Raw genomic sequence first — 17,492 nt, forward strand, 5'->3', positions numbered from 1 at the left:
GTACTTGGGGTCCTGGATGAACCGTGAGGACATGATGTTAAGTGAAATAAGCCAATCACAAAAAGACAAATACTGTATATTATACTTGTGTGAGGTACTTAGAGTCATCAAAATCATAGACAGAAAATAGAAGAGTGGCTGCCGGGGTCTGGGGTGGGGAAAATGGGGAGTTATTGTTCAATGGGGATAGACTTCCGGTTTTTCAAGCTGAAAGGAGTTATGGGGATGGGTGGTGCTGATGGTTGCACGATGTTATAAGCATCTTTAGTACCACTGAACTGAACACTTAAAGTGGTTAAGGTGGGAGATTTTACATATGTGCCCTGTGCCACAATAAAAATTTTTTGAAAACAAATCTTTCTTGGCAAGATCTAACATTCTCTGGGTGTAAGAGAGTGATGACAAAACAGTGGCCCACTCCAAGTAAGCTGAATTTGTAAGACCATCCCGGAGGAAGGCGTGAGCTTCACTCTGGGTATTGTCTCAGACGTGTGCTTTGGAAGCAGGGTTGGGTTTGTTTGATTTTTTTTTTTTTTTTAACCTTTGCTTTAGAAGTCATTTGGAAATGCTACACTTACTGATAATTATCTTTGAGGCCTGGGAAGGGTGTCGTGAACAAGCCAGTTGACATCTCAGGAGGATGGAGGCTGTCCTCATGTGGGGGTTGATTAATATTAATAGAAGGTGAGTCGCTCTCGCCACCTGCAATGTCAAAGCTGCATTTGAAGCGAGCAGGACACCAGGACTTGGGGTGGGTAGGGTTACAAGGCAGCTCACAGAAGGAAAGGAGGGACTGATTCTGGAACACAAGGGGCCACCTAATTAGAGGATGTAAATCAAGCCACAGTTAATTAGTGATGTCTGCCACTGGTGGGAGAGGGGGTGATCTCAGCACAGGTGCCAATGAGGAACCACCTATAGCTGTTGGTCCTTCATGCTCAAGTATCTTTTTATTTGAATATGAGGAACCTGAAGTCCACAATGGTGAAGTAACTTCACTGAGGTCACATGGATCACTATGACAAGAGGAGAACCTGTGTTTGAGGAAAATGGTGAAAGTCTCTTGAAGGATGAATAATGGTGGTGGTGGGGTGGGGCGGGGACACAATGCGACCCACAGCAATCACGGAGGAGCACTTGGGAGGCCCCTAGTAGGCCCTGACCAGGCCTGGGAGTGGGTGATGTTGGGGGCCGCTGACTCGCCTGCCTGGGGACCCCTTGACACACCGCTGGGCTCCCTATGCAAACCCAGAAGGCCTTCAAGTTACCCGGAACGCCTCACTGTGTCCTGCCAGGGCCCCTTTCCACCCCCTGGCCCCCTTTTCCAGGATGACTGCTCCCCTCCTTTCCCTCTGCTCACCTGACCCCCCGAATCCTTACTCAGGGGGAGCCCCTTTCTGTTCCTCAGGAAAGTTGCCTGTGCCCCGGTCCCACTGTGGCAGCTTGAATCAGAGCACCTTTCACACTGCATTGTGATTATTTATCGTGTGTGTGTCATCCCCTGCCGTTCTTTGCAGGCAAGGCCTGTGACTTTTCCACTTTTGTGTTTTCATTGCCTGCCCAGGCCCAGGCCCGTGGAAAGATCTCAAAGGAAGGTTGCTTGGTGTATGAGCTTGCGGACCTGAGAAGTGACAGGTCCCGGGATAGATCATCATGAAAATAAAGCTGGGGATTCTACCAGGAATCCAACCAGAATGTCATAGCACCCAGAAAAGAAAGAACATCCAGTTCAGTGGATTTTCACAAACTGGACACACTCAGAAAACCAGCGCCTAGCTTAAAGAACAGACGTTACCAGCCCCCTAGGACCCCCTGAGGCCCTTTTCCAGTTACTGTCCGAACTCTATCTCCATACATTAGTTTGCCTGTTCTTGAACTTTATCTAAAATTGAATCAGAGAGTTGGTACTCTTAGGGCTAGACTCTTTCATTGCACTCTGTGTTTGTGGGCTTTATTTCTATTGCTCCATATTGTTTTAGTTTGTTTATTCTCACTGTTGTGTCATATTCCAGTACATGAACACACCACAGCTAATTTGTCTATTTCAACTGTTGCTGGGCATTCCAGTGGTCTCCAGTTGGTAGCTATTATGAATGAGGTAGTGCTGTACCTCTGTGCTGTAAATGACTTCTGAACATCTGTGCACATTTTGTCTGTGTTTGTACCTGGGAGTGGAATCCTGGGTTATAAAGCATGCATATGGTCAGCTTCAGTAGAGGTGAAAGTATTGTTTTTAAAGAATGTGGTGATGGAAAATAGACTGTGGGGGTCGTGATGTTACTGAGCCAAACTTGGGTCTGCTTGCCTACACACAGTAAAACCAGTGTTCTGGGTCATGATGAAGCGAAGTGAAGTGAAGTGAAAGTCACTCAGTCGTGTCCAACTCTTTGTGACCCCATCCATGGACTATATAACTATACAGTCCATGGAATTCTCTACGCCAGAATACTGGAGTGGCTAGCCTCTCCCTTCTCCAAGGGATCTTCCCAACCCAGGGATCAAACCCAGGTCTCCCATATTGCAGGTGGATTCTTTACCAGCTGAGCCACAAGAGAAGCCCAAGGATACTGGAGTGGGTAGCCTATCCCTTCTCCAGGGGATCTTCCCGACCCAGGGATCGAACTGGGATCTCCTGCATTGCAGGTGGATTCTTTACCAACTGAGCTATCAGAGAAGCAAAGTGGTAAAGCAAAGTGTAGCATTTATTACGATTGCCAAGCAAGGAGTCCAGGAGAACTAGTGCTTAAAAGTCCCAACGTCCCCACAGACCTTCAGGGAAAGGATTTTAAAGACAGGGTGACAGAGCGGGGTTGTGGACTGTGGGACCAGCTCAAAGACATTCTTCTGATTGGTTGGTGGTCAGGTAGTTGGGCGTCAGCATCACCAGCCTTCTGGTTCCAGCCCATCTGGAATCTACGTGCTTGTGGTCAACATGCAGTTAACATCTTCCACCTGGTGGGGGTTAAGTGTCTACAGAGCTGCTCGAAAGACATGATTCAGAATATTATCTATAGACCTTGAGGAAGAACTAAAGGTCCTAGCCTTTTTTTAATGGCTAAACTACTATTATTTTATCTTGCTTGCCTTTTCCTTTGTTTCTGCATTTTCTCATTTCTCTGATTAAATTTACTCTTTGGAACTTGGGAAAGGCCTAGGAGGCTAAATTCTTTCTACAGACAAGAAGCAGGGGGAGGAACATAGAAGGGGGTTAGGTTTGTTCCGGGAAGGCCCCATAGGGTCCCGCTTGGTTTCAAAGAGGGATGGTGGCATCCAGAGTGAAGACAGGGAACTGGCAAACTTGTGGCAGAGATCATCAGCCAAAGGGCAGAGAAGCCAGATTTCAGATGCTGGGTCATGTCTGTGAGATGAATCTCATAGGGAACATCAAAGGATAAAGACCAGAGTGTTAGAGAAGTTCCTTTGTTGGAATTGTTGGTCCGTGGGGGCTTCTTGTACTTCCTTAGTGGCTCAGCAGTAAAGAATCCGCTTATGATCAAGGAGATGCGAGTTCAATCCCTCGGTCAAGAAGATTCTCCGGAGAAGAAAATGGCAACCCACTCCAGTATTCTTGCTTGGAGAATCTCATGGACAGAAGAGCCTGGCAGGCTACAGTCCCTGGGGTCACAAGAGTTGGACATGACTGAACTAAACCTCCATCACCTTGGGGGCTTCTTGATGCTGCCTGATTTGGGGGTATGGGGCTTAATTCCCGAGGAAGTCAGCCCCCCAGCAGGCCTTCCTGCATGCCTGGCTCCACAGACTCCCTGCCTGGGGAGACGCCCCACCATCAGACTGGCAGTGCTGGAGGCAACTCATCAGTGCAGAGACTTTGAGGAGAGAGCCACGGACTGGCACGGCAGAGCCCTGGGGTTCCGGGTATCCGACCACGCAGCCCTGCCAAACACTGTCGAAGTGAGGACCTGTGCCTGGAGGAGTCCAGGGCCCCCTAAGTTGTACACGCTGCATATACCCGCCGGGACCCTTCAGCAGCCCCCTCCAAGGTCCAAGCTGCTCAAGGGGACGGGGCTCTGCCATCCTCTCTGGGATTGGGTCTTTTGCCTCCTTGTTCCATGTCCTGGCCGGGCAAATAACACCCCCCTTTCATCCTCTGTGTCTTCCAGAATGGCAGCAAAGACACCTCTCTGGACATGCTGGGCACAGATATCTGGGCTGCCAACACCTTCGATTCCTTCAGGTGCTCTCCTCTTCCTCTTGCTGTGTGTGTGGCTCCAGCTGGGACCCCAGCTTCCTGGTCCTTATTCCCTGAGGGACCCCCCCTTTCGGGGCCAAGTTCACGTTGAGAGTTCATTGCCCTAGACATGGAGGGGGGTGAACTAGAGAGGATGAGGCTGGAGGAAGGGGTGAGAGAGAGAAGGAAGGAGACAGCTGGGGTGGGGTCCGAGGGAAGGAGAGGAGGAGACGACAAGAGAAAATAGAGTGCAAAAGGCAGAGATAAACAGATGCCCCCAGTGCGACCCCTGGGAGAGAGGGTGAGGAGGTGGAGGACAGGAGAATGGCATCTGGGGCATGTTAGACAAGCCAGGGTGGAGCAGGGGCTGCTGCAGAGAGAGGTCCAGAGAAAAGGATTTTCGGTGCTTCCAGCTCTAGGAGGTTTCTGATGGGCCACGGTGCAAGGGCAGGTGTTGGCCAGACTTCCTGAGGACGTGGGGTTGGTGCCCCTGAAGGGTTTGCTGATGAGCCCCTGTCGTGGTAGCCGTTCCTTTTGGGAGCCTCAGGCCATGGATGGCCCTTTAGCTCAGCTGTGCCCCTGGCCCCGGAGCTGGTCAACTCTGGGTGTGCTCCAGGCGCACCCTGGTTCCGGCTTGCTCAGCATGGAAGCGCCACCGGTCTCCCCGAGACTGGTACTCAGGGGACTTGGCCCCCTGCTTCCCCACTGACAGACTCAACCCCAGACTTTCCAGTCTGGGGGAGCAGACTTTCCAGACTTTTAGGGGGACCACTGAGAGCGGGGGTCAGGCCCACACTTGTGTGTTTTATAGGCATCCATGATCTCAGAGCAGGGTTAAAGAAGAGGAAGGCTTCGTAGGCAGTCCCCTGCCCCATGATCCGTGAGCACAGGGCTGACGTGCCAGGCTCCATCCCGAGTGAGGGGTCCCCGCCTGGCCCTGCCCGTGGTGGGTGGGCGCCTCCCCTTCCTGCCCACCCCTTTCTGAGCTGCTTCCCTGCCTGGCGCCTCCCCCAGGGTGTTCCCCCCCCACCCCCACCCCCGCCCCGTCCCGGGGCGTCTCATCTCCATCACTAACGGGACTCGTCCCCTTTCTCGCCCTCTAGTGGTGCCACCTGGGACCTGCAGCCTGAAAAGCTGGACTTCACCCAGTTCCACCGGAAGCTCCGACACACGCCCAAGCAGTCCCTGCCACACATCGACCGAGAAGGGTAAGCGGCAGCCCGGAGCTCTCACAGAGTGGCCAGGGAGGCAGGGCACAGCCGTGTCCCCCCGGGAGCTGGGGGTGGGGTGGCCTTTCCCCGGCAGGCTGATGCCCAGAGAGGCTCACTGGCTCAGACCTGCAGGTTCACTGGCCCCCCCCGGAACCCCCCGACCCTTCACTGCCCAGCCCCCTCGAGCCATACTGCTCCCCTTCCTGACCTCTCACAGTGACCCTGCTTGGCCGTGGTCCAGCGCAGTGGGTGAGACCCAGTGATGGGAGTGGAGATCGATGGGTCCACCCCCAGGGTCTCAGGTTCGGGAGGTCTGGGGGTGGGAGGGCCCGGGGGTCTGCATGTCTAAGGAGTCCTCAGGAAATGCTGCTGCCGCTCCCCCAGGGGCCCCGCTCTAAGAAACACTGGGGTCACTGTTGCTTTTACAGGATGCGACAAATGCAAAACATGTTGCTTTTATTCAGTTGTCTCCTTCTTAGTTCATGCATCAGTGTTTACTTCCGCTTTGAAAGCTGGTTTCAGGGAATTCTGGGCAGTCCAGTGGTTAGGACTCCGTGCTTCCTCTGCAGGTGAAATGGGTCAGATCCCTGGTCCAGGACTTAAGATCCTGCATGCTGTATGGTGTGGCCAAAAAAAAAAAAAAATGATGGTGTCAGGGCCTGGGCTGACCTCTGGACAGGAAAGTGACTCCAGACGGACATGGGAGGAGGGGGGGGCGGGGGTGGTGTGTGAGACAGATGGTTTCTTTTCTTCCTGAATTTTAAAATAATTTTTGTTGTTGTTCCGTCGCTCAGTTGTGTCTGACTCTTTGCATCCCCATAGACTGCAGCATGCCAGGCTTCCCTGTCCATCACCATCTCCCATAGCTTGCTCGAACTCATGTCCATTGAGTCAGTGATGCTGACCTAAAATTCACATAACATAATATTAACCCTTTGAAGGTATTCAACTCAGTGGCATTTAGTACATTGATAACGCTGTGTAACCACCACCTCTCTCTAGTTCCCAAACTAGATGGTAATCCTATGTTTGAACTTCCTGAGGAACAGCTAAACTGTTTTCCACAGCAGCTGAATATTTCACATTGCCAGCAGCAATATGCAGGGGATCCGATTTCTCTACATCCTCAGCAACACTTGCTGTTTTCCTTTTTTTTTTAAGTCAACTCATGGCTTTTTATTTTTTCCTTCCAGTCCTTACCCGTCCACCCTTGTCTCCCTGTCACTTCAGATCTAAGTATAACTGACATTCTGGGCTACATTCCTGCATCTCACCTGGCCCACCGCTGACTGCCCACCCCACCCAGCCCCAGCGGTCAGCCCCCTCTTGGCAGTGGTCTCCCTGCAGTGTCAGTGACAAAACCTGGGAGGGAGACGCTTGCATCCTTATTTCAGAGATGAAATGCAGCTCAGAGGGGCCCAGTAACCTGCCCAAGGAGCAGAACTGTGATTTAAGCCCCTCTGATAACCATCCATTACTCAGGCTCAAGGATACCGTCGTATCCTTGAATCGGCTTGATCCCTTTAAATTTTTATGTAAAATGACATGCATGTGCGTATTTTGGGGGCAGAGGCCCAGCACTCGTATCAGACTTTGCCAGGGGACCCTGTCCTCTCCCCTGTCCTGCCCCTGCTTGTGTGGGTTCTATATGAACTTTTGGGATGATTTTTGGGGGTCAAGAGAGGAGATACCCTTGAACATGGAGGCATCCTGTTAGGAGGAGATAGTGCCAAGCAGAGGCCCAACTGCGGGGCTTCCTTGGCCCTGCCTCACTCACGCCCGTCCATCCGCCCACCCACTCACCGTCCCCTCCATCTTCCCCGTCGGCAGCGCTGAGGGCATTTTCCTCCTGAGCTGCTGGACTGCACAGGGCTGGGCCCTCCAGGCTTCTGAGTTTAGGAAAGCTGACCTTTGCTCAGGTCAAGTTCAGGAGCTGGTTTTCTGCAGAAGTGATGCTCCCGCTTGCCCTGAAATGGGGGTCGGTTGGCGCTTGCAGTGTGCGTTGGGAAAGGAAGGAGCAGTTTGCACCTCTGAAGCCCGGTCACAAGGCCGGCCTGGTCCCCAAATGGTGAGGAACACACGCAGTATACAATACGGTCCCTTCCCAGAAGTATTTTTATCCACTCTACTGTTAAAAGGAGACATGAGCCCATTCATAATTGAGACTGTGCTTACACACTCAGAGTTCACGGTATAAACTAAGGCCAGGTGCGAGTTAAATAAAGGAAATGCAGAGCGGGGCAGAGAAGCCAGCAGTGGAGTGGGGGTGATGCACAGTCTGGGGAAGGCTTCCAAGAGAGGTAGCATTTCCTTGGGAAGCGCCCATCTGTCCTCTTTCTCCTGGGAGTACATGGATGGTGAAACCACTGGGGAAACTGAGGCCCAGAGGACAGACGTGATGAAACCGCCTCATGTACTGAGGGTGTCTAGTGGGGATCAAGTGGTGAAGTCAGGTTTTCCGAAGGTGTCTGCACCTTACGAATTAACATCCTAACAAAATACGATTTGGCAGCAGTGACAATGACTGTCCTGGGAGAGAAAGGTTCCCCTTTTGCTGAGGGCCCTTGTCCCTTCTGGATCCAGAGGAACCGGCCACACCCACTCATCACCAGGCTTACTCACTGGGAGGAGCCGTCCAGATTTGCTGACAATCTCCCCAACCCCTCACCAGACACCTGGGTGTGTGTGTGTGTGTGTGTGTGTGTGTGTGTGTGTGTGTGTGTGTGACACCTGGTGTGTGTGTGTATGTGTATGCACACACACACTCTCAGTCATGTCCGACTCTGCGGCCCCATGGACTGTAGCCCACCAGGCTCCTCTGTCCATGGGATTTCCCAGGCCAGAATACTGGAGTGAGTTGCCATTTCCTCCTCCAGGGAATCTTCCCGACACAGGGAGCGAACCCGCGTCTCTTGGGTCTCCTGCTTTGGCAGGCAGGTTCTTTACCACTGACTCTCGGGCCAAATCCCATCTCTCTTGGGTTGCTGGGGAGTTTGGGTGCAGCGCCCTGTGGCCACCGTGTGGCTAAGCCAGCAGCCGTGTTTCCGCCTTAGGGTCTGGCAGTCCTGGGGATGCACTCGACAGGCCCAGCCTCTGCAGCAGCCCTTGGAAGTAAGATACCACTCGGTTGCCAAGGCTTCCCGCAGCCCGCGTTTCCATGGAGGGACAGAAATCAGAGAAGGCTGTTGCCTTGGAAACCCTGTTGGCAGCAGTGACTCAGCTGGTCTGTAGCCACCTTAAGACCTCCTCCAACCTGCGGCCCTGCAGGGAGTTCTGAGCCCCAGACCCTGCAGGGCCTAGGGAGACAGCAGTCCTCCCTGCCGACTGGACGCTAGAGGCTGCTGAGGTGAGAATATAAGGCCCAGCCAAGCTAGGCAAGTGTCTCAGGGGGACTGGAGTCAGACGTGCGTCCCTGCGCACGTGACCTGGGGGAGGGGGGTCAGCCATTCCCCGGCGGCCAGACTCCCCGGTTCCCTCCTCCTGCGCTGCCGGGACTCACAGGGAACACAGGTGACTGCGCGCCATCGGTGCCTTCGCGGGCCAGCCTGTTTCTACCAGGCAGATGTGTTGGGGAAAGGCGTGTTTCCAGACCTCTCTCCAGCTCTGCAGTCCTGCACCATCACCCCCAGGGTGGGGCCGGAAGGGGCAAGAACGTCCCGTTACACCCGTCTCCCACCCCAGCTGCACCGGCCAGAACCCGCGCTGTGCTTCCAGAGCGGGCCCTGCAATTCCTCTTGCCCCTGGGCCCCGCCCTGGCCCCCCACCCACCTCCCGCTAGAACCCGGACCTCCTTGCTGGCTGCACGCGGTGTTTCGCTCCAGGCCTCTGCCTGGGACGTTCTCCCAGATGCTCTGCTGGGCCAGCTGGCCTCCCAGCTCCTCTCCCTCCGCCCCCGGCCGCTCTGGGTGCTGCTCCTCCTGCCAGCCTGTGACCCCGACGGCCCAGCCCGAGACAGAGCCCCCAAGCCCCAAAGCGTGTGTTGATGGGGGCGTCGGTCATATCGCCCGCCCCTTGCCCCTCTGACCTCCCCCAAGCCCTGCTGGGCGTCTCTTCGTGGGGATCCAGGGCCCCTCTGTCCGTAGGACTTTGATAACACGTATCTCGTGCTGCCCCCTGCTGGTCGTCAGGCTCAGCGCCCTCTTAGTCCGAGTTGAGGACTCCTTGGCCAAGAGCTGTGAGCTGTCTGAGGGCAGGAACCACGTGGGATTTATTTTCCACGACCCCAAGAAAGGTTGGCAGATCCCCAAGCACATGAGACGCTGGGGAAATATTTGATCATATAAACTAATTACTCTGACATTTGAGAGTTGCATTAACTGCAGTTGGAAAATGCTGCCACCAGCCCATTGGGCAGCTCTTGCCACACCCGGGCTAATAATAATACGTTTCTCTGGTGCCTCAGTGGTAGTAAAGAACGCCTGCCTGCAGAAGGTTCAGGTGCGATCCCTGGGTGGGGAAGATCTCCTGGGGAAGGAAATGGCAACCACTCCAGTATCCTTACCTGGGAAATCCCATGGACAGAGGAGTTTGGTGGGCTACAGTCTACCGGGTTGCAAAGAGTCAGACACGACTTAGTGACAAAATAACTGCAGTAGCAGTAACTAATACTCACTAGGCTCTGAGCACACACCAGTGCCATTCTAACTGCTTGCTGCCCATTGTCTAAACTCAGCACAGCTTCAGGAAGTAAGAACTATTATTATCTTCACTTCAAAGGACGAGAAACTTGCAGAAAAACTGAGTAACTTGCATGAGGCTGTGTTGGCTCTAGAATCTGTGCTGTTGTTAGTTACTGCGCTGCTGCTCAGCCCGGTAACGATAATAACAAAGGACAGGAACAGTGGTAGCAGTATTCCTAGTAGCACTAATATTTTTACCTTGTTATTATAATTTTACTTAATTATTGCCTGTATTTACTGTTACAGTATATTCTCTACATGTACATTTATTATAGTGTTTACTGTATGCTGGGCACTAAGTTCTAAGCACTTCAATATATTAACTATAACTTAATCCTCCAACTGCCATATGATGTTAGGCTGTAGTAATTATCCCCATTTTACTAATGAGAAAACCTAGGCACAGAGAGAGACAGTGACTTGGGCAGCGTCACCCAGTTAGTAAGCTATGCCGCTGGGGCTCCGACTCCTGAAGTCCAGTTCCAGGGTCTACACCTTTAAATATGGGGAAGACATGGACTTTGGCCAGTGAATCCAGACCAGCACCTCTAGCCTGGAGGTGTGCCCACCCACAGCAGATGTGCAGACAAAACCGTATTGCTCGACTGGCCCAGAGGTGGGCTCAGGAGGGAGGAAGCCAAATGGGGGCCTGTGTAACCTCAAGAAAGTTGCTCGGTCTCTCTGTTCACTTGCTTTCCCTTTGGTGTAACTGGGCAGGATGATGGGCTTTGCAGGATTTGGGATACACTTTGGGGCATTCATTGGCAAGGAGTTCAGCATCTTTGGAGAGATCGAGGGGAACTCTGGTACCCTTCACCTCCCTAGGGGTGGGACGTCATGATAGTGCCTCCACCCCACCCCCAGGCCCCACATTCTTGCCTGCATCGAGTCCTTTGTCCTCAAGGAAGGTCTGTGTCCCCAGGCCTGAGGTAGGAGGATGTCGTTTCCTCCAGGCAGTACAGGCTGATTCTGCAGCCTTGAGAAGGGCAGGACAGGGTCTCTCCTGATCATCATTGCTCTTCCTACTTGCTGGGCTGGGACACGATGCTTGAATGAGCTGTCCTTTCAATGCCATTATGTCTTTTCTGGCCCAGGTGTGGAAAAGGGAAGCTGGAAGATGGGGATGGAATCAACCTGAATGACATCGAGAAGGTCCTTCCAGCCTGGCAGGTAGGTGCAGGGGCAGCGTCTCCAACAACAGCTCTCCCCCTGCCCTCAGCCCGGACAGGGCCTGAACACAGCCACTGGCCTCTGGCTCTCGCAGGGTATAGCTGGATGTACTGCAACTGTAGGTGGGCCAGGGCAGGTACCCGCCTTGGTACAGAGTGTCCCATGGTAATGTGTGTGTGGCAGCCTGCACTCAGATGCTGGGGGAGGATGGATGAAATGGCCAGTGCCCTGCAGCCCAGCAAACTGGGAAGTTTTTGTCCCTTGACCTGAAACCTCTGAGGTGAGGCAAACTGCAGTGTTCTGGTGGAACTGGCAGGGCTGCTTCGGTTTCCAGTGTGGTCAGGGCTATTTTTAGGCCTCTGAAAAGTGGAGTTGTCCTACCAGCCTCCAGGTGTCTGCTGCACTTGCTGATTTTGTCATTGATTGGACTCCTTTTCCTGAATGGGGCCAGGCTCCGGAACAAAAGGATTTACTCGGCACAGAGACAGTGAATCCAGGTCCCTAGAGGCTTCTGGTGCTGGACTTTGGGCAGACGCAGTAGGAGTGTAGCTGCTTCTGGGAAAGAGGCAAGACGTCCTGCCGAGAAGAGGAGGAGCTAGGTGACCGAGCTCCACGGTGACCTGCCACGCATTCACCACATCACCCTTTCTTTCTATCTTCTGAGTCAGTCTTGCTATGTCACCTGCATCCATTCTTCTCTTCCCTCTCCCTTTGGTTCTTTCCCACTTTGTTGTTGAGTGATTATGGGCCTATTAACGGGAAACGATAGAATGTATAGTCAAGGCCTCAGCAATCTGACTAGGATGTGATTTGGGCTTGTTTTTCCTTGTGTTTCTATCAGTTCAGTTCAATTCAGTCTCTCAGTCGTGTCCAACTCTTTGCGACCCCATGGACTGCAGAACACCAGGCTTCCCTGTCCATCACCAACTCACCAACTCCCAGAGCTTACTCAGAGTCATGTCCACTGAGTTGGTGATGCCATCCAACCATCTCATCCTCTGTCATCCCCTTCTCCTCCTGCCTTCAATCATTCCCCAGCATCGGGGTCTTTTCAAATCACTCGGACTTTATTGAGCTTCTTGGATCTGTAGGTTCATAGCATTCATCAAATTTGGAAACATTTCAACCATTATTCTCCTCACTTCCACTGGAACCCACCCACCCCCTGTAATTCCGATTATATGCATGGTATGCTCCTTCATATTTTCCCATGGCTCACCAAAACTCTTCTTATTTTTTTAAAATGTACCACGCTATTTTAAATTTATTTCTTTATTTATGGCTGCACTAGGTCTTCACAGTTGTGAAAGCACAGACTTTCTCTAGTTGTGGCAAGTAGTGGCCGCTCTCTAGTTGTGGTACACAAGCTCAGTAGTTGCTGCACACAGGGTCTAGAGCAAGGGCTCGATAGAGTCGTGGTGCATGGGTTTAGTTACCCCCCAGCATGGGGGATCTTCCTGGACAGGGATTAGACCCATGTCCCCTGCGTTGGCAGATGGATTCTTAACCACTGGATCAACAGAGAAGTCATCCACATATTTTTTTAGGCTTTTTCTCTGTTTCATTTTGGAGAGTTTCTATTGCCATGTCTTCAAGTTCACTAAGTTTTTCTTGTAGTGTCTAATCTACTGTTAATCCTGTCCTGTGTATTTTCATCTCAGACATTATATGAGTCATCTCTAGAAGTTCAGTGTGAATTTTTTTGTATTTATCTTCTATTTCTGTCCTCTTCATGCTCATGCTTTCTTGTATCTTCTTGGGCATATGGAATCTTTGATAGTAGCTGTTTTAATATCCTCTACTGATTCTGCCATCCATGATGTTTCACAGTCTGTTTCTGTTAATTGATTTTTCTCTTGAGTATGGGGCATATTTTTCCTTGCATGCTTGGTAATTTTATATTAGATGCAAGATACTAGGAATTTCACATTGTTGGGTGTTGGACATTATTATTATTAGTTAAAATATTTTTAACTTTATTCCAGAATACAATTTGATAGAATAGAGTTTGATCCTTTAAAGGCGTACTTTCTAAGCTTCGTTAGGTGTGAAACCTTTAAAGCAGATTTTGCTTCACTGCTCAGTCAATAGTCTTCTGAAGTTGCTGCTTGGTGCCTTAGGTCCTAGGAGGTATTTCCACCATGTTGGCTGGGAGTACAGACTACTTCCATCCATGTCTGATCTTCGGGAATTATTCCATCAATTCACTGCAGGTAACTTTTCAGCAACCCTGGAAGTTTCCTCACACATGTGTAAAATTTGTGCTTAGCTAAAGACTCGAGTGCCTACAATTTCTGGATTTTGCTCCGTGGGCAGTTTTATCCTCTCTGGTTCTCTGCCTTCCAAATTCTGGTAGCCTTGCACTCCCTGAATTTTGAAGTCTGTCCCCTTAACTTACTGAGAGCATGGGACTCTGTTTGGATTCCTCCCCGCCTAGTAGACTGGAAACTCACTGGGCGCCAGACCAGGCCCACATAGGGTTTACCTCATTATAAGGGGAAGTGTGGTGACTTTATGCTGGAGAAACCTGTCAGGTTTCAGCCTGACCAGGTGATCAGAGTTCGCATCACTGGTGTGGGATGGGTGGACACCTTGTGCCCCTGACGTTTTGCACAGAGTCCAGCATCATTTCTGGGGTTTTCCTGCCAAGAAAATATAGCCTGCATCTGGTCCTAAGGAACCAAATAGAAGGGCCATCCTTTAAAACTGCTTGGATATGAAAGACAGAGAAAGACTGAGGGGTCTTCAAGAGTGGAGGGAATTGAAGCGGCAGACACGAAAATGCAATGTGTGTTCCTTTCTGAGATCCGGGGCCAAAAAGAAATAGATACCCTGTTGGACAGTGGAAGAATGTGAATTGGGGTCTGTGACAGTACTGTTTCTTAGATAGAAGTGTCCTGACTTAGGGGGCTATATGACCATTAGATGGATGAGTGTCCTTGTTTTTGAGAAACACTCACTATGATATTTGAGGGATATGCGACCTCATGTCTGCGATATGTCCTCAAACGGTTTAGAAAAAGATGAGTCATGATGAGTATGTGGATCCACAGATGGAGGGAGCAACAAACATGTCTTAGCAGTCTTAGCGGTCGGGGAGTCTGAGTGAGGAGGATGGGGATGGGGTGGGGATGCTCGGCGTACTGTTTTTGCTCAGCCTAAGACTGAGTCACTTTCCTATGCTTGAAAGAGAACTAATTAGTAGGGCCTAGGACATGGTGTGTAGGTCAAAGGCACAGAGTATCTGCTAATGCAATACCCTCTGTACTAATGAAATGTACTCTGGCAGATCTGTACTCAATTCTCATGGTTAATATAAAGCTAACTCTGGTGCCAAAGACAAAAGGTAAAATACTCAGAAATCACTGCTTTATCACTCTGTTCTTAAATGCCTATGGTGCCCATTATTGATAGAAAAAATACATTTTCAAGACACTGATGTAGGTGAGGAGAGGTGAGGAGCGCCCCCTGCCCTAGGAGAAGTGTTGAGCCCTCAGTGGCCTTTGAGCCAGAGGCCTGGGGCATCCTGGAAGTTAGAGGTGTGACCGCGCCCCCTGTTGGGGGACTGTTTGCCAGCTCCTTGGGAAGCGGAGTAGAGGGCCTCGCAGTCCTACTGGAACGGAGAGGAGAGCTGGGCGCTTACTTGGGGATGGGGAGGTGCAGAGGATGCAGAGGTGAAGGGCTTGGTGTCTGGACCTCATGGAATCCTGGCCACGCCACTGAGCAGCCACAGAGTTGGGCTGGTTACTTCCCCTGCTCTGCCTGTCTCCTCCTGTGTAAAACAGGATAACGAGCATCCACCGCCTAGGGTTGTCCAGAAGGTTGAGAACGTGAATTCACCCGAAGCTCTGAAAGCACTGCCTGGCACGTAGGAGACGCTCCCTCTGCTGGTGAACAGGCTGTGGGCCCCCCTTTGTTAGGTACCCCCACCCAGCGTGTGCATTTGCCCTGAGTGGCCTGCCAGGGAGAGCGGACACATTGCATCAGAGGTCAAGAGACTCGCTTTCGAAGCGTCCGCCACGGACGTGCCGCGTGACCTTTCCTCCGTGAGCCTTGGTTTACTCACCAGGAAAATGACGCAGTTGGATTAGATCAGAGGTTTGCGAACTGTAAAGCTCTGGGGTTTTCCAGAGCTGTCTCGGGCGCTGCTGGTCAGGGGAGCAGGGCAGCTGAAGAAGCCGGCTGCAGGGGACCCCCGCTCAGCCCCACCAAGAAGGGCTCTGCCCGTGTCTCTAAGCGGGTCTTCTGTGAACGGTTTCATTTGAAGAAATGGCTCTCTACTGAGCAGATTATAAAAATCAGCAGACCAAGGTCTCGCTCAGGTCTCACATCCTAGGGTTTACCCTCTCTCAGGAACAATCCATCAGCAAGCATCCTTGGTCTCCACGGCCCTTGTGGGACATAACCTCTTAGAGGTGCCGGCGTGGAGGTCTTCACCTCTCGTCTCCATTGCGGGTCAGGATCCACACACTGGACGGGCTTTGATACTCGCAACTTACCTACACCACACACACACCCCCCACACACACACACCATATACCACACACATCACCCACATCACACACCACAACTTACCTCCACCACACACACACACACACCCACACACACACACCATACACCACACACATCACCCACACCACCACTTACCTCCACCACACACACAGACACACACACACCATACACCACACACATCACCCACTCCACACACCACAACTTACCTCCACCACACACACACACACACACACACACACACATCATACACCACACACATCACCCATACCACACACCACAACTTACCTACACCACACACACACACACACATCATACACCACACACATCATACACCACACACATCACCCATACCATACCACAACTTACTTACACCACACACACACACATCATACACCACACACATCACCCACTCCACACACCACAACTTAGCTCCACCACACACACACACACACACACCACACACCACACACATCACCCACACCACACACCACAACTTACCTATACCACACACACATACACACACACACACACATCATACACCACACACATAATACACCACGCACATCACCCATACCATACCACAACTTAGCTCCACCACACACACACACACACACACCACACACCACACACCACACACCACACACATCACCCACACCACACACCACAACTTACCTATACCACACACACATACACACACACACACACATCATACACCACACACATAATACACCACGCACATCACCCATACCATACCACAACTTACCTCCACCACACACACACACACACACACCACACACCACACACATCACCCACACCACACACCACAACTTACCTATACCACACACACATACACACACACACACACATCATACACCACACACATAATACACCACGCACATCACCCATACCATACCACAACTTACCTCCACCACACACACACACACACACACCACACACCACACACATCACCCACACCACACACCACAACTTACCTATACCACACACACATACACACACACACACACATCATACACCACACACATCACCCATACCATACCACAACTTACCTCCACCACACACACACACACATCATACACCACACACATCATACACCACACACATCACCCATACCATACCACAACTTACTTACACCACACACACACACATCATACACCACACACATCACCCACTCCACACACCACAACTTACCTCCACCACACACACACACACACCCACACACACACACCATACACCACACACATCACCCACACCACCACTTACCTCCACCACACACACAGACACACACACACCATACACCACACACATCACCCACTCCACACACCACAACTTACCTCCACCACACACACACACACACACACACACACACACACACATCATACACCACACACATCACCCACACCACACACCACAACTTACCTACACCACACACACACACACACATCATACACCACACACATCATACACCACACACATCACCCATACCATACCACAACTTACTTACACCACACACACACACATCATACACCACACACATCACCCACTCCACACACCACAACTTAGCTCCACCACACACACACACACACACACCACACACCACACACCACACACATCACCCACACCACACACCACAACTTACCTATACCACACACACATACACACACACATCATACACCACACACATAATACACCACGCACATCACCCATACCATA

The 17,492-nt window shown here is 51.5% G+C and overlaps 1 protein-coding gene across 5 annotated transcripts in view; it reads left to right on the forward strand.

The window, feature by feature from the left end:
• Positions 1-17,492, forward strand: part of CTIF (cap binding complex dependent translation initiation factor) — a 315,713-nt gene that overhangs the window by 108,555 nt on the left and 189,666 nt on the right. For all 5 annotated transcript variants that reach the window (XM_061131334.1, XM_061131335.1, XM_061131333.1 and 2 more), the window contains 3 exons: positions 4,122-4,195; positions 5,293-5,397; positions 11,174-11,249. In XM_061131334.1, coding sequence (XP_060987317.1) covers positions 4,122-4,195; positions 5,293-5,397; positions 11,174-11,249 — 255 coding nt within the window. The remainder of the gene's footprint in view (positions 1-4,121; positions 4,196-5,292; positions 5,398-11,173; positions 11,250-17,492) is intronic.

Source organism: Dama dama, chromosome 27 (genome assembly GCF_033118175.1).
Source record: "Dama dama isolate Ldn47 chromosome 27, ASM3311817v1, whole genome shotgun sequence".
Taxonomy (NCBI): Eukaryota; Metazoa; Chordata; class Mammalia; order Artiodactyla; family Cervidae; genus Dama; species Dama dama.